At 31.3% G+C, this 25,253-nt stretch overlaps 1 protein-coding gene across 2 annotated transcripts in view; it reads right to left on the bottom strand.

Annotated features, from left to right (window-relative positions):
- Positions 1–25,253, bottom strand: part of LOC143240743 (uncharacterized) — a 48,313-nt gene that overhangs the window by 1,304 nt on the left and 21,756 nt on the right. The window contains exons 4-11 of one of the 2 annotated variants that reach the window (XM_076483702.1): positions 23,659–23,756; positions 21,731–21,855; positions 11,578–11,697; positions 8,180–8,284; positions 7,215–7,382; positions 5,562–5,674; positions 3,913–4,049; positions 2,014–2,060 (exon numbers count right to left, since the gene is read on the bottom strand). In XM_076483702.1, the coding sequence (XP_076339817.1) occupies positions 2,014–2,060; positions 3,913–4,049; positions 5,562–5,674; positions 7,215–7,382; positions 8,180–8,284; positions 11,578–11,697; positions 21,731–21,855; positions 23,659–23,756 (913 nt within the window). The remainder of the gene's footprint in view (positions 1–2,013; positions 2,061–3,912; positions 4,050–5,561; positions 5,675–7,214; positions 7,383–8,179; positions 8,285–11,577; positions 11,698–21,730; positions 21,856–23,658; positions 23,757–25,253) is intronic. The other variant, XM_076483703.1, reaches the window with a different exon arrangement.

The following is a 25,253-nucleotide window of genomic DNA, read 5'->3' as shown; positions in this document are numbered from 1 at the left end:
CCGAAAAACATCTTTAATATGGATGTTTCAGAATTTACTTAAATTTCTTAATCAGCATTAATATCTTTAAAAAAATTCATAATATTTGTATTTTTAATATTTATTAAAAAACTTGTTTTCTATCTGATTGTTTGTTTGTTTGTTTGTTTTGGAATTTCGCACAAAGCTACTCGAGGGCTATCTGTGCTAGCCATCCCTAATTTAGCAGTGTAAGACTAGAGGGAAGGCAGCTAGTCATCATCACCCACCGCCAACTCTTGGGCTACTCTTTTACCAACGAATAGTGGGATTGACCGTCACATTATACGCCCCCACGGCTGGGAGGGCGAGCATGTTTAGCATGACGAGGGTGCGAACCCGCGACCCTCGGATTACGAGTCGCACGCCTTACGCGCTTGGCCATGCCAGGTGTTTTCTATCTGATAAATCAGTAACAGAGAATTAATACGTAAATTAAGATTTAATAATAATAAGTTGAATTATTAAACATTATAGAGTTGGGCACTAAAAGCATAATACAATAGCTTGTTAAGTATCTATAACAGCTTCATATGGTAATGTTACAGAAACTTTCATATGCCAAAGTCTTATTTAAAATTAATTAAATGTGTAGAACCATCAGCCATGGTTTTCAATGTCTTACACTAGCTAGCCCCTTCATTAATACTTTCCACAGACATTTTTAAAATACTCTGTTCTTTTGTACATTGAAAAAAAGCTTGATATGTAATGTGCAACTCGACTGTTTGAGCTCAATAAATGCAATTAACGTCATATCATGGATTCTCTACAAAATAACAGGTAAAAGCAATGATTTCTAGAACCTTCAAACAGTCATGATATAGTATGCCTGGTTAGCTGTACAATCATTGTCACAGTAATGTTTTACTAGCTGTTCAAAGAAATCTGCTCCACAGTGGCAAAGCAGTATGTCTGCAGACTTACACCACTATAAACTAGGTTTCGATACTTGTGGTGGGCAGAACATAGATAGTCCATTGTGTAGCTATGTGTTTAACTACACACACACACAAACAAAATTAAAGATTTTTAATTCAGCACTTTTCAACATTGATAATCAAAATGGACCATATCTTGAGCTTGAACAAATTGTGTTCACAAATCACTAGAGGCAGACTGATTGAAAAGACAATTGGAACTGTGATTATATAATCAGTGATGTCGAGAAACCCACTTGTTGAGAAATTTATATGCAAAAACGGCTTGTTTGGCTTGAGAAAATATTTTACATAGAAGGTCGAAAAGTTGTTCGCTCTTCTATGTAAAATATTTTCTCAACCCAAACGAGCCATTTTTGCACATAAATTGTGATTCTATAGTGTAACAGACATCAATTCACACCAAAACTGACTAATTATTTCACAAGAGGTCAGGATTCAGCTACCAATTATAAAATGAAAGGAACATTATGAAAACCATCTCAGTCAAACAGGAAAGTATAGTTTCAATGATTCTTACAGAAAGCAGATAATGTGGTCTTATGAGTCATATTTCATCTGTATCTGTAGTGTTTGAATACAGAAAAAAAAAAAAACACAATAATTTATCCTGATTATGTAATAGTGTTGGAATATTCTTGTGACAGGAATTGTTTTTTTTTTCTCCTTTAGAAGGGCAAATAAAACTCAGCATTTATGTAAGTCACGTTCATCCACACAGTATTGTACAATCCCAAACACTGATTTTTATTAGTTGTTCCCATCATGGTATAATAGTGACACCTATCATCTTCCTTGGATATCACAATTACTAGATCTTAGTCTGACTGAGGAGAATGGAATGAACTTGTATAGCAAACCCACGTCAGGCTAGCTGCCGAGTCCACCGAGGGGAATCAAACCCCTGTGGGTTATATGTGAGATCCAGTTTTCAAATTGTATTGAGTATTAGTCAAAAAGTGGTTTTAAACATAAAAGTCACTTTTAAGCTAAACATTGCTACTAAATTTCTAGCTTTATTTCAAATATGCCTTTATTTTATTTAAGCACTTACCTTCCAAATAAACTTCTCTGTTGAATAAACCTGCTGCTAGGGGAATACTACATAAAACAGTTAAAATGTTTTTACTAACAGTATAATATATATGTTATATACTTACAAGCATTACATATAACACATTCTTTTCATACTCTCTTATTACTTCCATTCGAATCAGTGAAAGCAAGAAAAGTGAAACATTTAGATAAGTTAACTATATGAAAAATTATGTAAATACATGTTCCAAAAGAACATGCTCTAAATCAGTATAAATACAGCATATAGTTGGCTTATACGTGTAAAAGTATTATGAAACAAATTTGATAACATTTTAAGTGACAGCTTTTATTTTGCAAGTAACCAAATTAGTTACAATTACTGTATAAGGTAGTAAAAATCCACCAGCATGAAACCTGGGACCATCAGAACCTAAGTCTGACCTATCCTGAATTCCATATTTACTAACATGGACTACTGTGATTCTGCTTCTAGCAGATATTTGTAAAATCCAACACTATATTTAGCTATCAGAATTTATAACAATTCAACAGTTATTTTTTTATTTCAAATTGTTAAATATCTATTGTCACTGAAAAGTTTGTAAAACTGGTAGTTTGTTTATCAGTGATAAGCTGATCTATCTTAACTACTTATTAAGACACAGATGTCTTAACTACTAACTTAAAATAACAAGTTGCTGAGATTCATACTTAAACATTTTCTACTCAATGTGATTTTTTTTTTGCTAGGATTACAATAGTTAATATTCAGTCTGAAAAGATGTATTTGGGCAAAGTATCCAGAACTGCTTCCTTGGAACTCTGCAACCACTTTTGTAGGTATGAAAAAAAAAGGGAGAGATATTATGTTTGGTAGATCACTGTGTGATTGTTTTAGTTTAATTGTATGTGTAGGTTAGATGACTTTCCTGCAAGTTTTATGTTTTCATATATTTTTATTTAAATTATATCTTACTGATAAATGTATATATTTTTGCAATAGTACAGAAAAAGTCATTACAATGAACATATATAAGCATATTTCTGTAGTATGTAATAACTTCATCAGTATAGTGAAAAAAACTCGCTGGGCTAGTAGAATGTTATCTAGGGCTTAGTACATTTTTCATGTCTACTGGTACATCAGAAACATGTTTGTACCTCTGCTGTAGAAAGTGAGGGATTAAAAAAAAATTGAATGCTGAACCATAACCTCTGACCTTTCTTAAACTACATCCATGCTTCATCACATGGCTTTAATTGTTTGTGCTTTTATGCAAAGCTACACATGGATATTTGCACTGTGTCCACCATGCAGTTCAAACAATGAAATGTTAGTACTATAAGTCCTCAAGTTAATTGCTTGGCCCCCAAGAAACTTATTATAAAGCAATCAAAGCCTAATTATAAGCACTAAAAGTTTGCATTAGGAGATATCTGTGCTAATATATATATATATATACAGAAATAAATTGAACAGTATGCCTTCTGGATGTGTATTGAGCTCAAGCTATTACAAAATAACAATAATCAGATAAAATCATAAAAAATTCTCAAAGCAAGACTTTTTAGGAACAGATGATGAATAAAATCACCAATCTATCACTATAGATTGGTGATTATTAAAAAGGATAAATAAAAAAATACATTTTCAATACAACATCATAATTTTAGTTGAACAGGTAACATACCTCTAAGGTGTTTCTTAGACAAGCATAACAACAACCAATAAGTTTAAACTAGTGCTATTAGTGGGAAAACAATTTACCTTAGGATCTTAGTATTGTAATTAAAACAGCATAAAGAATTATAACAAAATGAGGAGAAAAATAAAAAGTTACTTTCAAGCACTAGCAGAAAAAACCAAAATCTCAATAGAAAGAATGAAACATCTACACCACAAGAAAATACTTACTTGTCTCGTCCTGGCTTTATACAAACTTGAAATAATGCATATATAGGTTTATGGTCTGAAGTAATTATGTTCTCTACTATATCATACAACAAACAGGTTATGGTATTCTTCTTCTGGTGTCGAAACAACACACGGTCCTGAAGTAGGTGAGTTGCATATTATCTTATGAGCTACATTTAAGTTAAGCTCATTTAAAAAAATTACTTTTATACTTAAAAAGAATAAGCAATCTTTCATTTTGAGGACATACATGTCTGTTGACTACAATGGTGATTCCAAAATTTTGAATACTTATAAAAAACGTTTTAAGTCTGTTTTGTCTTACCACTATACATACAACTGTTATAACTAATTTAAGGAAGCCTTATTACTATTTTCAAAAACAGACACATCTTTATTTATTTGCTGTTCAATTTTTTTATATCATAATATGTTATGAATAATATGTTCATAATATGTTATGAACATTTAATGATTAGAGATGGTCAAAAACACACTGAAAGAAAGAGTATTAACACAAATTATTTCACAGAATATCTCAGCAATGTTGTAAACAGTTTATTAACTCTATAAATAAAGTCTTAGCTTGATATAACATTAAATATACTCCAAACTTTAAGGCTGAAAATGTTAAAAGCCATCTGATATTGTTATATTAAAAATTGCATGATCTTTAGACTTAAACAGTTATATAAATCAGTTAAGCAATTAGTATAGTCAAATATTATGACCTGCTTGTGTAACCATTACTAAATTTTTGCAGCTATTATTTGAGATCTGAATCCTCATTATTACAGACTTTATGTTAGATTCATAACATGATCATATAAAACTAAATATCTTACCTGTAACCCTCAAAATGTTAAACATTTATTTCAATTTACTGTGAGATTCATATTAAAATAAAATCCATGTAACGTTTTGTGATGAGGATGATCTAAGGTCAAAACGTTGTTCTGTACTTTATTTTAACTAAACTGTTAATACCAGTCATCTTGAGAATACATTTTTATGCGACTTTCTTTTGAAAATTTGAATGGATTATTGCATATAAGCTAATATATTTAGAAATATAGACAATTTTGTTGCCTGTTTTTGAGAAAAATTATTTTTCATCTTTTTGAGGTTTCACAGGTAAGATTGAAAATATTCTGTTTAAAGTTCAGTAGATGTTTTGGTAATGCACATGTCTATGAAAATAAACCAAAGGATGAGTCAAATTTCATAATAACCAACTTGTTTCTCTTCATCATAAAAAAGGCATAAGTACTAGATGTACTTCCATAGGGTCCCCAAAAGTTTCCTGCTTAAAAATAAAACTAAAATTAAATATATTTGTTTCTTGCTTTTGAAGCTCATACGCCATGCTGTGTTGTAGCCTATAGTACAACAGTACTAATGTGATGTCACTTTAGGGTCTACTGACTGTATAATAATGTGAGTGGTTAAAACTTTCAACCTACTTTTGGGATAATAAATACATGCACACACACAAACAGATAAATACATACATACATGAATACAAGGGTAAAGAACATCTAGGATTACAAAATTTGGTAAAAACATTAAAAACAACCAAATAAAACCTATATTTTATATAAATAAATATATATGTACTACAAGCATTGGATACTGTTTGAATAACTTACAGTGTAAGAAGGTACACGTAGCTTTTTGGAGTCAAATAAGGAAGACCCAGTACTGTACTTGTAAGAAGGTACAAATGTGATTTCAGCTTCATGGAAGTCTCTGAAGGCAACACCTACAGAATTGTTATGAAATGAAAAGAACAACAATAGATGAAACTTTGTTTCTGTATGTAAAAAAATAATGATGTTCAAGCTCAAATTAAATTGTTATATAGGAGAAAACGTTATAAATACAATTGTGTGACTTATTTAATAGTTCTCTTATACATATTGTAGAGACACATGTCACCAATGTTACAAAAATCTGTTCTTATTCTAGCAATTAAAATTATTATTTTATTATTAAATATCTGTAAACAAATTTTTGGGATCCTTGTTGTAAACTGATCATGTTTCTGATACTTACAATGAAAATTACAAAACACAGTGCTGTCAAAAAAACTGTTAATTTAAAAATTAATATATACTATTGAACTGTTCTTTACTAATAACTGTGATAAAACATTTTTTCTCAAATATAGTTTGGTATAACATGTGTGATAGGTCTGAATGATAAATGGAAGACACAGCAAATAAACCTATGATATCACTTGCAATATACATGTATTAAGTTTCATTTTTGTCATTGCAAAAGATCAAAGTAAGAAATGGACTTTCCAGGAAGAAAGTTACTTACTACAGGCATTTAGAATAACTTTGTGGATGCATATATAGAAAACAACAATTTACAGATGAATTTCAGTTTTTTCCATTAGATATTATATTTAGGTTATCTTTTGATAAATTGTTTAGGAACAGTATTCACCATGAAAGTTGGTTGAAGAGATGGCAATTGCCTGTTGTAGAAACACAAGTATAGAGCATAAAGTTTTGAAGGGAAGATGAAAGGTCGTAGACTTTCAGAATGTCGTCCTCTATACTTGTGTTTCTACAACAGGCAGTTGCCATTCATTCAATAAAATTTCATTATATATTTTGCCCAGTTAGGATTCTATTCAAAGTTTTTGACATATGCTATTTTTTTTTCTTTGAGATCAATAATGAGTCTTTCATCTTCATAAGTATAAACAAAAAGGTAAATAAATTTTTGCAGTCTCTCTTTGTCAAGCCCAATATGATGGCTTTTATTTTCAGACTTTTTTTCCTGAATGGTAGTATTTATTAACAATAATTTTGCTTTAAGTTTTATTAGACTCATTCTTCCAATTTCTCACTACCAATCAGATCAGGTGTAACCTCAAAAATTATTTTTCTCTGTCATTGATTGAGATTAATCATTATCATAAAATGACAAGTTTTCTCTGTCATTAATTGAGATTAATCATTATCATAAAATGACAAGTTTTCTCTGTCATTAATTGAGATTAATCATTATCATAAAATGAATGACATGTTTTCTCTGTCATTGATTGAGATTAATCATTATCATGAAATGATAAGTTTCACCCAGAAATATTTTAATTAATGGAAGATTATATCAAATCTACTTTTAATATTTTTTCTAACCCACAGTTTAGATTAACTGTTTATAATAGGTACTGTACCAAGTAGTTAGAATTACATGTTTCATTGAATAAAATATTATCCCAGCACTTGGTTGTTTATGCTAACATAATGAGGAACATCACAATATTTTTACATAATGATACGTACCTTCACCCATAGCCTTCTTTAGCTGATCATGATTCAGCAGTATTTTACATAAGACTGTGTTCTTTCTATTGCTTTTTTCTAATAATCTGATGACAGTGTCTCGTTTCTGGGTCAATCGAAAGTTAAGATCTCCACACCAAAACACACAGTCAAACCTTGCTGTGACATCTAGTTTATAAAACAAAAAATGTATCCTGAAATAAAAGATATAACCTATCTTACTTTAACCTGAAATCAATCTAACCCAATATTAATATTTCTTGAAAGGCAACTAAAAATTCCAAGTATTAATTCATCAACAAAGAACAGCAAAAAGGTTTTGTTATAATATCTATAAAAGGCTAACTTCAACATTTTTTTGTGTAATCAAATTTAATAAACCAAGAAATACTAAGGTTCATTTATGCTTAATATTTTTCTTAACCTTAGAAGAAACACTAAAAATTATTGATATATTACTAACTATCTATTTTTCTTACAGTTTAGTTCAAACTTGACAGAGTTCAGATATTTTCTTTAACAAAATATTTCCTTAGTTTTAATATGGAAAATTAAAGTATATTATAGTTTGCTGTAAAAAAACATATGATGATCAAAGCCACATAACTAGTATTACCTGTGGAAATTTAAACAGAATCCTTATAAATACTATTAAATGAAGAACTGACATTAAAACTAAGAAAAAAAATGAAGTAAGCTTTATTTACAGATTTGTTAGAAAGTTGATTGAGTCCTAGTTATTCATTGAAGCATGGTAGATTTACTTTGGCAGTTTTATTTATATAACTAGAACTGAATAATAAAACAAAAACATGAAAAACACATTTCATCTTATTTTAATACAAGGTATTTTTATGTGACTCAAATGTATCACTACTGTACACTTCTTGTTCTTATCCCATCTATTTTAAATAATTTAAAGTCATTTTTAGAAGCTTTTCAAAGTGTCTTAGGATTCTATTCACCTTTTTTCTGATGCTGGGGTTTCAATGGTAGGTTCCTTGGAAGGTCCAGCATGAGGCAGATTTTTTCATAGTCTAATAGTCGTTCTTTCATTTTTTTCTCATGTGCTAAAATTATAAAATAAATTATAATACCTGAAATACTAAACATTCTGATAATTTCATTTAAGCAATATAAAAATGGGCCTAAAGGCTACCAAATTTTAAACCTCATTCTAGCACTTTGTATTCACACTTTAGTTTTGAACATCTCATACTTTAATGCATTAGGTCATATTAATCACAACATCTATGAAAGTCTCTTGCTATACCACTCCTCTGGTGGAAGACATTGTTTTGTCAATTGAGCTCATACACATTTGTTCAATTCAAATGTTATTAAAAATGCATAGTCCTTACTTTACAAAATACACATATATTAACCCTTAAACAGCAGCCATCATCAACTGATGTTTTTGTAGAAAATGGTGGCCATCATCAATTGGCTATTTCATGCCTTGCTCTTAGTACAGCTATCATCAATTGATGATACAGGCTAAAAATATTAACTGGCAACACCTCACACTGTACCCACTAAAAGCATTGTGTCTGAGTCATTTTCTCGGTGTAAGTCAAGGAGAAGAAAAGCAAGGGTGCATCAGCTAAGCGAGTGAAGTGAAAACATTTTTCATCAAAAGATGAAAGTGAAGTATTTGCACATGATAATTACTCCAATGAAGTAAAAACCTTTTAGATTTTTCATCATTATCAAATTCAATTGTTTCAAGCTCTGAACAAGATTTAGATAGTGAATCAGAATCCATAAACAAATTTGAATTCATTGGTTCCCAATGGATCAGGTATCATGATTTTTATTCATTTATTCATTCTTTTAATAGTAGAAATGCTGGACTCACAGATATATTTAGGCTCATGGATGAATCTAAAGAGTGTGGAGTTTTTACTACTATGTTTAATCAAAGTATAAAGAGTTATATGCAAAAAATAAACATATTACGAGTTTTGTAAATCCTTAAATTCCAAAGAAAGTGAAAGTAACACTCCTTCTACTTCATGAAGTAAGAAATGGAAAGATACAACTATTGAGGAAAGGTACATTTTTTTTGTACTTTGGTGATACTCATGCCACATGTGAAAAAGCATGTGTTGGCTGATTATTGGAAGGATGATCCCCTTATAGGAACACCAATTTTTCCAAAATGATTTACTTGAGATTGATTCAGGAAGATTCTTAGATATTTGCACTTTGCAAATAACAAAGAACCAAATGTAAACAATTAATTATGTAAAGTTCAAGAAATGTTTACAATGTTAAAGAATGAAGCTAAGGAATCTTTTTCTCCATTTCAGAAGGTAGTTATCAATGAATCTTTAATTCTTTTCAAGGGTTGCATTGTTTTCAAGGAATACATTCCAATAAAGCACTATAGATTTAAAATAAAGATCTTTATATATAATGTGATTGTACAACAGAAATTGTAACTGATATGATTATCCATTCTTCAACTCATGTAGATGTACCCAAAGATCCCCAATTAGGATTTTCAGGATCAGTTGTCAAGCAACTGATGAAAGACTACCTTGGAAAAGATCATATATTATATACTAATAATTATCATACAAGTTTGGGATTATGCAACTTCCTCTTTGAAAGTAACAGTGGTTTTTGTGGAATAGTTAGAACTAAACAAAGGAACATGTCTAAATTTCTACCTCTAATGAAGGGAGATGTTGAGACCAAGAAACAAAGGAATATTTTAGCACTTCAATGGAAAAACAAACATCCTGTTACTTTGCTTAGTACAGTACATAAAAGTGAAATTAAATATGGTGGGAAAGATGATTACAGAACTAAACAATTGATAATCAAACCCAATATAATGATAGTTGACAAAAGTAACGTGATTTGGACAAATTGATTGCCTTTGTGAATGAAGTGGTACAAAAAGCTATTTTTTCACCTAATAGATATCTCAATTTTGAATTCTCATAACATGTATCTAGTAAAAATTGGCAAGAAGCTACCTTTGAGGCAGTTCAGTTACAATGTAATTTACCAATTATTGAAAAGGTATGGAAAGGTGACAAGACCTCTACAAGAAGACATAGTATTACAGTTCCTGATAAGAACACCAAAAGAAGCATTTTTATGGCACTTTTTAGAAAGCATTTCATCCTCAGGAGCTTGAAAAAGTGGACAAAGACAATGTCATGTATGTATGCATACAACAAGAAAAGAAAAGAAGTGGAAAGATGGTGACTACCTGGTGTAAAGAAGATAGAGTAGTACTGTGTATTGGAGAATGTTTTCATGATTTTCATAGAATAAAAAACATTTGAACTTGTAAAAAATAAGTCTTTGTTATGCTTTCATTTTCTTTCATATTTTGTTCAAAATTTATAATAGAAATGCTAAAGACTATGTTTAAGAAATTTTTATTTCCCCAATTTTTTACCTCTGTGATAAGCTGCTGCCTACAACATTCCTTCTGTGTAAGGGTTAATAGTCACAAAATTAGCACTACTCACAAAATTATAATCAATCAAATGCTCAATTTCTGTTATTTTAGAATTAAATTTAGTCTCTAGAGCTACTGTAATGAAAGCTAATGGCACAGTTGGAGCACAGTGAGATACTGCTATTTTTAAGGCTTTGTATACTTATGAACCATTAAACTCCATCCTGAAAAGATATTTGATACAAAACGTACAACCACATGAATACATAGAAAAACTTACCTGATGTATTTTTCTTTTTACATCAACATGTTTACTATTATATTAAGTGGCATAATAAATGTTTGAAACTCTTATTATGCACACCCGTGGAATTAAAGACACAGAATAAACTATTAAACTGTTGCATCAAAAGAAATCCTGAAAAATAATTATTCATAAACAATACAATTATAAACATTTTACCACATGTTGTAATGGGTAACAAACTTAATGCCATTAATTTCAGGTTCTTTGACCTCTTAATCCTATATTATTAATACATTGTATGAAGGTTGTTTTTTTTTTTATTTTAGTGTCTCTAATCTAAATCATATTTAAAATATCAGTTCAGAAAAATAAGTATAACTCGCCTGCTAAAATATAGATCAATGATATAGAATGACACATCCAAAGTTATTCTGGAATTTCAGTTTAGACATAATTTACTTGTATACTCTTTATTCAATAAAAGACAGACAAAAAAAAGAAAAAAAGATTCATTATTAAAGACTGGTTTCATATTTTTCAGTAGCAGGTCATGTATTACAGTGAGTTTTGCCTCTTATATAAGTATGACCTCATTCAACTAAATAAAAAAGAATTGATTTCATTTACTAATACAGTGTCAAACAGATGGTTTAAGCACACACAAAAACTCATTCTTAAACTGCAGTAAACCATACCTGTTAGATGTGAATTTATAAACAATAGAGAAGTCCCAAAAAAAATGAATGATATAGCAACTGCTCCCTTTGTTTTCACTACAGAACCAGGCCTGATGCTGTATGTTGCATCTTCTGGATCTATGTTATAACAAAAGTATAATATCCTAAAAGTGTTGGTAACATGAGAAAAATAATGCAGAAATAATGTTTGTATATGATGTTAGGTAAATATAACTAACATCACTCATGCAGGAGTATTAAATAAATTTAATCAACTTGAAATAAGAACTGTATACACAAAGTATTAAATACATTAAACAAATATCTACATCACTAACTTACCATATAAAACACTTGAAACTTAAACTTTCCAAAATATTTTTCTAAACTAGTGCATTCTTTCTAAAGTATATATCCTTAAATATTTTCAAATTAGTGGTTACATGTGGTGAAAACAACCAGAAACTAACATTTTCCTTCACTGACAATATATTTCCAATAGATAACTTGTCTCTCTGCATATAGTAGCTATCCCTAATGTGTCTGCTTTTGAGATTATGCACATGCTACTACCCTTGAGTTATTTCCCATCTCAAACATGTGTTATAACATGAACTGCACCAGTGCTTGGTATATTCATAATGTGAAAATATCCCTCCACCAAGAGAAGAATGGCACATTTTGCATGAGCAATAGATCCCCATAATCACCTGTACTCAAAACTAACTTCATTCTTAGATGGGGCAAAGTGTAAAGTGAAAAGGTGTGCAGAAAGATATATATCAAAAATACATTTTCAGGTAAAGAAAATTTTAACTTCCAAAATGATACACTTACCTCTTTGCACAATAAACACAGAATTCAACATTGATGTGGTGGTGGGTCTGGTACAATTGTGAAAATGTAGATGAATTCCCTTTGGGGAAGGTGACTGAAGGGTAAAGTCCATGAAGTATGATAGTGGGAGTTTACTAGAGATGTAGCACTCATGGGAGACTGCATCCATCTCATGCTCAGAAGCAAGAATGAAAGGAGGAAGGCAAAATGGGCCAATATGTCCCAAGGATGGACAAAAAAGACATGACCAATCAAGCATTTGCTTACAACAGGTCTGTTGGGCATGAGGTCTGCTCTGTTGTGACTAGAGAAATGATCAGACCATACAGTTTTGCCTGTGTTCAGTTGTACAATTCACTCACCTTACACACAGGAGCAGGGACTAAGTCCTTTCTTATTATATAACATATAAGAACACTTTGCCCAATCCAGCTGCTTAAACCACCAGGAAAGTAACATACTATATAATTGGATGGCTTGCATTTCACTGACATACTTTCTATTGCATTGTGCTGCTGACTTGGACTCTCTCTGGAGAAATTCCACAATTTGTGGGGAACTCTCTAATTCAACCACCTAATGCCTAGAAACTGGAAGTGGCAAGGATCTTTCACGTTCCATTTGAAGATTGAGGGGAGGGAGGAGAATTCACAATGGGAAGATACTGTGAAGGTCTTTTACTGAAGAAAGTGGAATGGATTACCAAAAATCCTAACTTGAAAAGCTAGCATGTGTGAGCCATGGATATGAGCAGACACTTTCCTATGATAGCTTTTTCCATCATAGTCCATGGAAGGTATAGACATGCACACCACCATAGTGGCATTGCAGAAAATCCCATCTCAACAATGGGTTTAGTGTTTTCCATTTCCCCAGGCTCAAAGTGGGTTTAAGGAAATAAGTATACCCTGTGAGATATCACTAGGTGGGTTTGAAAAAATAAATGGGGAAACAGCATAAACTAGTGAGGAGATAAAAAAATGCACCTATTAAAGCTGGTGAGTAGACTGGACAATGGCAACTGGATGGAGATGATATACTGAGTTAGACAAATCTGCCAGATAGTGACAAAGGTTTTGGGCATAGCATACATTCCAGAATGGATGATCACTTCCAAAGGTTATCAAATGTGCGAGGCCAGAGGATGAGTCAAGAGGTGGATCTGATGTGATGAGATGTGATACAGCCTGCAACCATCTCATACAGGGAGAAACAGGTGAACCAAATGAGCTGAAAAATCCATCTTATAAATGCAGAGGACAACAGATACTTGGAAGAGGCATCTCATGGCAAGAATAAATGATTGCAAGAACCCAAAAGATGGAGCCATGCATGCCAAGTAACACCTGAACACATAAACTGGACACGAAAGGTGGTTAAGGGCAGTATGATATCAGAATGCTAAGAGATATAGGAGAGAATGTATAATCTCTATCTCTCAAGCTGCCTAACACTTAGGAAGAAACAAGCAGTCACAGAATAAAATCATGGAAGATCTGTGGAACAAAATACAATAGAGATCCCATATATAAAGATCAGATCCACAATGAACATAAACAAGAAGGAGAAGGAAATGTGTTTTGAAATAGAGACAGCATTTGAAGCAAGTTACTAGAGATTCAAGCAGACTCTTGATAAAAACATGTAGAACCACACAAATGTGCCAGTCAGACAAAAGAACTTGATGAGGGGAGTAATGAATTAGAAAAGAATTGAACAAAGTAGAAAGAAAAAAAAAAAGGAAGGAAAGGCAGAAATATATTTACAAAAAAGGCTTAAAGTAGTTGACAAAGCTTCTCAAGAGCCTGTGATGGTATAAATTGATAAACTTTGATAAATAAACCATGCAAAGACCAAAAGGTGAGCAATAGTAGGACAGCTTGGTCCTAGAGAGAGGTAGATGTACCACTGATAAGAAACGTAACACTGTAAATGAAGATTAGAGAGATTAGGAGGGCAATACATATGGATTACATGGTAACAGAATTAAAAAGCATGTCTTACCAGTAAGTAAATATTACACATATATGACTGCTAATTTATGAAATTATCATTTTTTTTTAAAACTACAATGTATAAAAAAATGTTTGGTACAAAAAAATGTTCAGTTTTTCTTTTCCTGATGTTATGTAAAGCCCCTCAGAGTTCATACAATTTAGTTATGATGTTTAAACCTGTTTAAAATTTCTAATTTTGAAGTTATTTTCATAATGTCTAAGTCATTATAGTAGATAAAACAAATCATTAGAAGTCAACTTTTGCTCTTGCTGGAAGTATTAAATATTAAAGTATTCAAGAAATGTAATAAAAATATTTTTCCTTTAGTATCAATTTCTCAAAATAGGTAGATTTTGTGCTCACTTATTCAGAAACCTGAATAGCTGTATGAAAAATTACAGTAGCAAATCTATTATGACAGGTGTGTTTCCTGATGTCTCATGTTTATATATATGTGGAGTAGAAAAGAAACTACCACTCTTTTGTAGCAAACAGAATATGTACATGAATACATTGTATCTTTGACAAGGCATCCACATATGTATAAAAGTTTCATGATATAAGAAGGCAAACTGTTTAATGATGATATTAATGCGTGAATTTTAAAAGAAGAAATCCCCTGCTGAGGCTGTACAACACATTTTCAATCCATACTGCTACTACCTTCTCTGATAACAAAGATTTGTGCTGAGAAGCTATGATTCAAATAACTGTGACTTTCAACCTGTGAGCTTAGCATTGCACTGCATACCTGGTACATACAGGTATAATGCATAGTTGAATTTTTTTTTTGTTTCTTATAAGTGTATTTGAATTTTTAGGTCTTACTTTACAATGTTTTAGCAATTATAGTGAATGCTACGTTTTCAACTAGAACAAATTTCTCAAACCTTAATTTTCACAAAACATTTAAAAAATTGTATTTGTATAATTTATAAACATTTTTGGACTCAAATGCAATATAACTAATAGAGTATAGAATGGAGGAACATTTGGATGCAAGTTTCCAAATCTAAATAAAACAGATTTTGAAGAGATGAAGCAATAATTTTCTGCAGTGAATTGGGTGACTGAATAAATTGGAGATAATGATCTAATGTGAAACATTTTTAAAAACGAATTCTTAAATATTCAAGATAGACACATTCCTTATATAAGAAAAAAAAGAAAAGAGTGGCCATAAGTACAAAACCAGATTTGCTCACAAAGGCTATAAAAGACAAAATAAAGAAAAGCATTATAAATATAAGAAAATTAGGGATTTGAAGGATGTTACATATTATATCTTATTTCACATAAGTCTCAGATTTATTATATCACAATTTAAAATAGCCAGAAATTTTAATTTAGAAGTTAATTGAATATTGATATTTATCAAATTCTCAGTATTTGCGAACAAAATTGGTAAACACAGTTTTCTTTCTTAATACAAATATATTCTAATATACAAACAAAAATACAACTTATAATAATGATTATTAAAAACAGTTATTACAAATAATGATTTATATACAACAGTTTTACAAACAATATGGATTCTTCTATCTGGTCTGGAGCTGAATATTTTATTTACAGGTCACAATGAGTGAATTAATTCTATGTTGATATTGTTATACTTTGCTTAAGGCTAGCCTCACGCTATTTGCAAGCTGACTGTTCTCAGACATAGAATATCTAATGTCCTCAAAGAAGTACAAGTATCTGAAGTTAAATAGTTTATAATATTCGAAATTTATAAACATTCCTGGTCAAGTATCTGTGGTTTTCCAATTGATTAGTGTTAATGACAGTTATAGTTTCAGAAGTGTATAGTATACTAACTGCAGCAAACCCATAATATTATAAAAACTATCTCTTAGAGCATCAATTTATAAATTTTATGCAAGGTTCTTAAAAGCTCAGTTGGCAACAATATTTTACTTACATTGTACCTTGTTGATTCTTACTCTCTTGAAGTTTATGATAATAATTCTGAGCTTGTTAAAAAAAAAATGTCTTTATGATACTGAATGATAAGACTACTGGATCAGATAATATTTATCAAAGGGTTTTGAAAGAAATTAAACATTGAATGTGACCCATATGTTACAGTATTTTTGTAAACCCATGAATATTGCACAGACATTGAGAGTTGCTTAATGTCGCTCCTCTTTTCAGTGGAGGTGATAAAAACTGTCCCAGTAGTTATTGACCCATTTGTGATGGGAAAAGTTTTTGAAAGTCTGATGAAAGATGCTTTGCAAAGTCATTTAACAAAACATACTTTTTTGTTGGATAGTAAACATGATTAGGAAAATCTTATCTTTTTAATCTTTTTGACATTCTTTGAAGAGATTAATGCTTACATAGATAAGAATTCAGGTATGAATTAATGTATCTGGACTTTCAGAAAGCATTTGACAAGGTGGTATATAAAAGACTTATTACAAAAGTTATATCTGATGGTGTGAGGGACAGGCTGACTCATTGGACAAAACATTGGCTGGATGGAAAAAAGAGCAGGTTGTTATAAGAGGAGTTAGTTCAAGATGGATTCATGTTACAAGTAAAGACCCTCTGTACCAAGTGTTAGGATTTTTGCTCTTTTTTTATTTATATCAGTGACATAGATAAACAAATGGTCAATGAATTACTTTAATTTATTGATAATATTAAAATATTGGGTGTTGTTGGCTGTGAGAAGGATGCTGCTGCTTTATAACAGAATTTGAATTATTTGGTGAGTTTGGTAAATAGATGGCAGACGGCTTTTAATTATAATAAATATAAGATAATACATGTGGAAGTGGAACATCATAATTTGAGTTATGAGTAAAATAATGATGGAAATAACCTTAACAATGTTATAGAAGAAAAGGATCTTGGTGTTCTAGATGATCAGTTTCTCAGGTTATACAAACAATGTGCTGTTGTTAGTGAAAGGGCACATAAAATTTTAGGTTGTTTGTTTGTTTATTTGAAGTTAAGCACAAAACTACATAATGGGCTATCTGTGTTCTACCCACCACAATTATCAAAACCTAGCATTGTAACTCTGCAGACATACCAATGTGCCACTGGGGACAGAATTTTAGATTGTAAGTACAGACATATCAAATATGAGCCTAAAAGGTCATAAATTAATGGTATAAGTAAATGAATTAGGCCACATTTGGAATACCATGTTTAATCTTGGGTAAATATATTGAACTGCTGGAAACGGTTCCGAGGAGAGCTAGAAGGACGATGGAAAGATTGCCACACAAGAATGGGTTAAGATCTCTGAAACTATTTTTCTCTTGTACGAAAAGAAGAGTTAAAGGGTTTCTGAATGAAATGTTTAAGATTATTAAGGGAGTTGATATTGTTGATGCATTACTTTTTTGTGTATTTAATGGTGAGAACAGTATTACTAGGACACAGAAATATGTATTTTGGTAGAGTAGGAGTCATCATCAACTAAGAAAGCTTTATTTATCCAACATGGTGGTTGTCCTTTAGAGTGCATTGCCTTCAGATGCTGTAAATGGAATAATTTAAGGGGAATTTAATGGAAACCTTAATAAATATTTGAATGATAAGATTTGACTTTGAGTGTTATATTTTATTTGAGAGTTTAGTTCATAAAATTGATGGATCAACAAATCCCTTATTGTTGTTAAATTATATGTATATGTACAGGTATATTAGTGAAAATTACTTTAAAAATATAAATCTTACCCACACAAAATAATCTAGCTTCACGAAATATACATGAATAAATATACACACACACACACATATAATCAATATATTAGTGCATATAAAATTGTGTTATATTTACTTACCATCTTACCAACTAATCCATAGACTATATGTGGACAAAACTACAAAAAGAAACATTTTATATAATTTTTCTTAATATAAAAACACTTGGTTACATTATTTAAAATAAGGGATGAATATGTTATGTTCTACTTTAAGCATTATCTAAATAGAACTTTAGCACAGAAAGTGAAACTGTATATAGGGCAAATGTGAATGAAAATGTAAGAGCCCTGAATGGACGAATACACATAAATACAGATGCTTGAAGAATAGAAGAGACTGTATCACTTTTGTTTTAAAATTATTTCACTACCTCATTCACCACCACTGAAATGAATATAATGGGGAGGGAGGGGGGTTTAAAACACAACTGAAAATATTTAGGTTACTACAACATAGATGTTGTCCCATACATTAAATAACCATTGATTAAATAATAAGTTATTTACTACAGATGGTAAATGGAATCCTCAAGCTCAGAAGATGACAATATGATCAACATAACATTGAAAAAAAATATATGGATTCATTCATACACTGTCCTGTAAAATATTGTTTAAAAGATATTGAAATCTAGATGCCAAATCATTGACAAATAATCAATTTAATGACATATAACCTAAAATTGATGCTGCAGTTGTCCAGGTACATCTCCATAAACAGGACAAATCAGCTGCATCAACCAGTTCAATGATTTGGATGGAGTAAAATCATTGGAGTAGGATTTGTCTTGAGATCCAAACAACCTATTTCACATTTCTCTGAAATATTCCATTTGTATAACGTATCAACAAACAGCCCTGAAGGACATATATAAGTCAATCAGGATAGGTAACACAATTCATAAGCAGTGATTATCTTCTCTTGCAGCCCACGTCACCAGTAAGAAGAGCTAGAGCATAAATGATAATCTTTATTTTCCTGAAGCACATAATATATAAAAAAAAATCAATGAAAGATGGAAAAACAAGCAACTCACTTAAAGTTTGAAAGGTTAGGAGCAAGACATTATAAAATAAGAACTAAGTTCCTCTAGAGCAGTATTTAGATACTCAGGGAAGAAATGAGTGAAAGGCTAAAAAACAAACAAGAATGGATACAAGAGTGGAAAATTACTTCTGTAGCAGTTAAAGGTGGTAAAGAGGGCAGATCTTTAGCTTGTAATATAAGAAGCATACAATTCAAGATCATAAAATAAGAACACAAAAATGAAACAATCTGTGAAGAAGTTGAAGAAAGAGAATTTTTCTGAAGCACTGTCTCCTGAAAATGCCCAACAAGGCTAGTATGTTATCAGAGAAGATATCTCCTAAAAGATAATGGAATTATATCCTCTTGATATTGGCACAATAGTAATGGAAATTATGACTGATCTTGTCAGAATAGAATAATAAGCAGAATTTGACAACTACATAAACTGATCTTGGCCAATACCTGAGAAGGAACATGAGAATAGACATAAAGAAAACATTTTCCTAGGACTGGCTCAAAGCATCTATTGTTAAAAAAAGCAAACTTTGCAGCTAAAGAATCAGTAAAGCAGAAGCACATTTGTATTCACAGTTGCAAATGCAAGGATTATGGTACAACCAGGCTGTTGGCACAATCACTGAAAAACTAAAGAGTATAGGTTCCAGTTTACTGGGAAAAGCTGATTATTTCTAGAGGGAGAATTTATAAGAATGTTTATAACATCTGAAAGATAAAGATAATTAGAAATATATATGAGTGATGACAAGAAAACCCACTTGTAGAGAAAAATATATATGTAAAAACAGCTGGTTTCAGTTGAGAAAATTTTTTATGTAGAGGAGTGAACAGCGTTTCGACCTTCTCCTTATGATATTAATGGAGCCAGAACTAAAGAGAGGTCAGAGAAAAATGTCTGTGAGATCAAGTTACTCTCAGATTCTTGATATCCATCACCAGTGGAGATTTGTTAATAGAAACTACTACTCAGTGATGAGATAGCAAGGGTACAAATTCTACCTAAATTTCTAAAATATTGATTTCAGATTAAAATCCTGAGATGACTAGGAATCTGAAAGATATTTCCCCAAGACAACATCTAGCTCTTTAAAGCCATCTGTGAAGAGGTCCAGAAAAGGGAAACCTGCAGAAATAAACTTTTGATTGACCTAAAAATGAAGGTAATTAAGAGTAGTAGAAGAAAAGAAACTTCTCTGAGATAATGTATGTGAAGATAATTGCCACAGAGAAGTAAGATCCCATTAGAAGTGTCTTAGAGAAGTGTGTTCTTGAGGGAATAACTTTGTTCCTAAAGTAGAAAGGATGTTTACAGTGGTATATGCAGAAAACATTACATATACAATATTCCAAGGCTTGTAATACCACAGGAGATAGCAAAATGTATCTTCATCTGTGTTCATCCAAAACCACACGTACCAAATATCGAACTACGACTCTAAACAAGATGTGAAATTATGGAGAAACAAAAAATACATTATCACGTAGGTGGCCAACTATGAGTGAGAAAGACTAAAAGGATGAAAGGATAAGAATGAGCCAATTTTCTATGTAAAAGTAAAACCTGATGTCAAGTGTATAGAGAAGACAAGCAAAAAGTAGACAACCTGACAAAAATACATGGAGCTAAGGCAAAGCCAAATGGAAGAAAAATGAACAGACTAAATTACCTATTGAAAGAAAAGACAAAAAGGATGGGATGCCAGAATGAATAGAGGTGTGAAGATGAACCTGCTATATGACCAAAATTTCCCTCCAATGGCCATGATGAAAAAAAACAAAAAACTTCCCTAACAACCTCATATTTACATTTTAAAATTAGATGAATTGAGACAGATCTATAACAGCCTTCAATTTTCTTATAACTTCAAAGATTACAAAAAAATGAGAGGAAGAGTTGAACAAGTGTGATAAACAACTCTGTCTGCATACATAATCAGTAGAACTGCTAAATAAGAAGTGATTAACACATGCAAAATTACAGAGGGCACTAGTTATGATAGAAGAAGTGTCATGCTCCTATTGGTGGAGGCTTGTTGCATGATCATTTGCATGTTAATATGCAGTAATAAATGAGAGTAACAGAACTAGCAGCAAGTGAAAATTTGTGCCAATTGTATGCTTTTTTATAATGGAAGTAAGGTATATCAAAATAATGTTTTATTCTTATAAATAAGCACTTCTATACTCCTTTAAAAATCATTTACATACCATGCAAGATTATTTCAATATTATGTTTTTATGCATATAAAATCTAGGGTCTGAAAAATTTAAAAGGTTAATGATGAAGGCGATGGATGATTTCACCTTCACAAAGATATAATAGTGAAAATAGTTCCTCCCACTCCCAAAAATCTGAACCCAGAACTTTTAGCATGCTAGACCCAGTGTTTTATTGTCTGATTAGCCCAAGTTCAACATGAAATACTCATTCACCTTTACTATTATCATTTTCATCAAGAGTATATCTGACATAGTTAACTATCAGTTTTTTTTTCAAATATTATACATGTACGAGTGTAGCTAATACTTTAACTTAAGCAAAAACATTGACAATACTTACCAGAACAGAACCAGATGAGATCCCTTCGAAGAAATATAGATAGATATAACACGCCCAGACCAACAGAATGGAAGAGAACATGTGAAGGACCCAAAGTAGTCTGCAAAGTTATCTCCCACTCCTTTCTGGAAAGAGCAGAAACTATTACACTGATTCTTATCTTCATTTTTATAATATTTTAACAATGAATAATACTTTTTAATGTTACTAAGAGAGTATCTACTATCTACATAATAAATGTGTTGTAGTGTACAGTTAGTTATCATATTGTGACACAGAGATAATTAGTATAAAATATCTTTTTCTCAGTGGAGTAAATTAATTTTAAGATTCATGACAGAATACCCATGGTCAAATGGCCAACTACAAAATACGTTCATTTAAAAGTATTAATTAGATGAAAACTTTCAACATGCAAGCTCTCATCTAAGATCCTTCCCATTTCTTACTAACAAAACATCAATTTATTAAAAACATAAAGTTTAAAAATGGTTAAAGTCATGAGCACAATCCCACTGGAACTTGCAAAGAAAATTAAGATCTTTCCCACTCTCTATTTTTTAGTTCTTGCATTTTCCCATGATGTCTGACAAAGAGCTTACTTTTTTTAGACTTAATTAATGGCATTAAAAATGGTTAAAGGTTATTTTTGATATGCAGGAATATCATGTTTTTTACCTGCTTTAGTGATACAGAGATATTTTCTAAATTTTTATATTTCTATGCTGTAATAGCAGTAACAAATGGTCCAGAAAATTGTTAAGATAACCTTATTGTAGTTGCTTCATTTCTTTTTCATACATATGTAATGTCTCTCCTGCTCATGAGAATATGACAGTAATATATATTATCCAAATTAAAAATATTAGCAATGTAATATCACTTGATGCCCAATTATGATTTCGTTTAAACATAACAACCAACCAATGATGTGAGGTAACAAATTTCAAGAAGTGGCACAGTTAACTGGAAAAAAATTCAGATGTCTTTTCATTAGACTGTTTTCCACAGGTCAGTGTCATGTGAAAATTACTTTTAAGAATAATGCATTTTAGCAATACAGAGATTAATCTTGAGGGAGAGAAGCTTTAGAAGCTAAAACAGTCTCCTAGAAGGGACTGTCATTTTGTTAACGTAGATACGTATACTGTATTTTCAATGTATTTGTTCACATTGATCCACATTTATTTTACAATTAAAAGAACCAACTTATATATTACAAAACAATCCCTTTATTTTGTAATCAATTCTGTGGTTATTTATGGGCTTTATTATCTGATATTTGTCAGGAACTTGACTTTCCATGAAAAATACCACATACAACAAAAGATTGTTGAACTGAATTAATATGAATTGTAACTATTTCATGACAGTTATAAAGAAAATTATAAATGTAACAAAATGTTCTTTTTTGTGTGTGTGAAATATAAGTTTTAAGACTATAGCTAATAACAGTCTATTTATCAGATTTACACACAACTCTGAATTAATGGAAATAAAAATAAAGAAAGTAGTTACATTAAGCACAAAATAATTTTGAACTAACTAGTGAGCTATTCTTATCTTGTGTGTTGTTTTGTTAAATTTCTTTTGCTAATGAGCAAAAGGTCTCACCACTTCTACTATACAACAGACAAAACACAATTAAGTTACTATTAGGCAATATTTCTCTCATTCCTTTTTTTATGAATAAAACAATTTTTAGACATTTAAGACAGAAATATTTTAAAATATCACCTGGCTTATTTTGATTTTTTAAGACAAAAATATTTTAAAATATCATCTGGCTTATTCTGATTTTTTAAGACAAAAATATTTTAAAATATCATCTGACTTATTCTGATTTTTGTCACATAAGTTAGTCTAAAAAATAATATTAAACTAGCTTCTGCTTTCTACATCATATAGTTTAAAGAGCATAAACATACCTATCCTGAACTCCCTCTTGAACCCCAATAGCATAGATATCAGACAGATGATTAACCCCTAGCGGGAGTAGGAAATCATCTAGATTCTTTGGTGGAAGCTGTGGAATAAAAAAAATAGAGGAAGATATAGAAGAAACTTTCAAAATACAATAAAACACTTACTTTCTTAATAATGGCAATAGATACAGTAATGGAAAACTTATGTCAAATAAAAACTGAAACTATTTTTCTTCAACATGTATCATATGATTATAAATCTATATTTGATACAACTGATTTTTTTCATGATAAACATATATGTAAGGTTTTTCTGATGATATTATTGTTTATATCAGTTTTAATCTGGTTCAAATTAATATACTTATTCCCTACCATTAGACTAATTGGAGTGGCACCAGCTGCGGGAAGAAGGCAAAATAATGTAAGGCATGCTTGCCTCATCTCTACAGTCAGACTCCTGGACCAACACTAGCTGTGGGAGGATGTTAGAGACATCATGACATAAGACATATAATTAGAAGTGTGCACTTCTCAACTTGACTAGAAGCAACAGTGTATAATTGGCAGGGGAAGTGGCATGTCAGATAGTATAAAAGAGGGAGCTAAGTTTAATCCAGCCAGAGGATTACCACTAAGAAGAAAAAACAAAGACCAGGGCCCAAGGTAAAGGCTTGAAACATGGGTTAGCATTAAGCCAAGTATAGGACTATACCAAGTGGGAGACAGCAACAGCCAGGGCTAAAGTAAGGAGAACAGATGACTGCAAGAGAGAAAGCATGAAAAAGTGAAGGTTGGATGATAAGTGACATCTCCAAAATGCACCCCAAATGAAAACTGGGAGAAGAGATATTCTTCAGGCAGAACCAAGTCCAGCCAAGAGAGGCAGTCTGCAAATAGGTGCAAAGTACAGGTCAGGAAACCAACCTGTGATGAAGGTAAAAAGGTCCATAGTTTAAAAGCAAGGGGATCATATTTCCCCAAGATGGATAACTGAGGAAGAACTAAGGAGTTGTAATAAAGAAACATAACAAAATGATCCACAAACAGGGATAACAATGTGATGACACCCATCAGTCTGTCAGAAGTTCAAGCACATGGATATAGAATGAGGGCTCATCAAAGATCCATGTATCAAATGTAAAATTTGCATTGAGAGATGTCCCTTAACAAAAGAGGGAAGCATAAGTGAAAAGGTATTTTACCAGTGTGTGGAAGTAATGAAACACAGAGAATGATACTGAATTAATTCTGTTGCTCATACAATGACTACATTGAAGGAAAGGCCAGAAGGATCAATGATATCAAATAATCCCATAAAGCATACCTTTGGTCATGCAAGAACTAACAGTTGAGTTATACAAGTATGTGATGCAAAGGAATAAGGAGTCCTCATAAAGCCATGGTCACCAAATATTAAATCTCACATGCAGAATGAGTAGAACAGCTGCAAACCCAGTGGCTGCAGAATCCATATCTCACAGGCAGATGGGAGAAGACTGATTCCAGAAGAAAATGTGTTGAAATCACCCTTCAATGAATAAGATACTGAGTGAGAGCAAGGAATAGATGGAATAGGTGACAAACATAGTCTTGAA

This window comes from Tachypleus tridentatus, chromosome 13, assembly GCF_004210375.1.
Source record: "Tachypleus tridentatus isolate NWPU-2018 chromosome 13, ASM421037v1, whole genome shotgun sequence".
Classification (NCBI taxonomy): Eukaryota; Metazoa; Arthropoda; class Merostomata; order Xiphosura; family Limulidae; genus Tachypleus; species Tachypleus tridentatus.
Note: the sequence above shows the minus strand (reverse complement) of the source record. Positions and strands in the feature narration are given on the sequence as shown.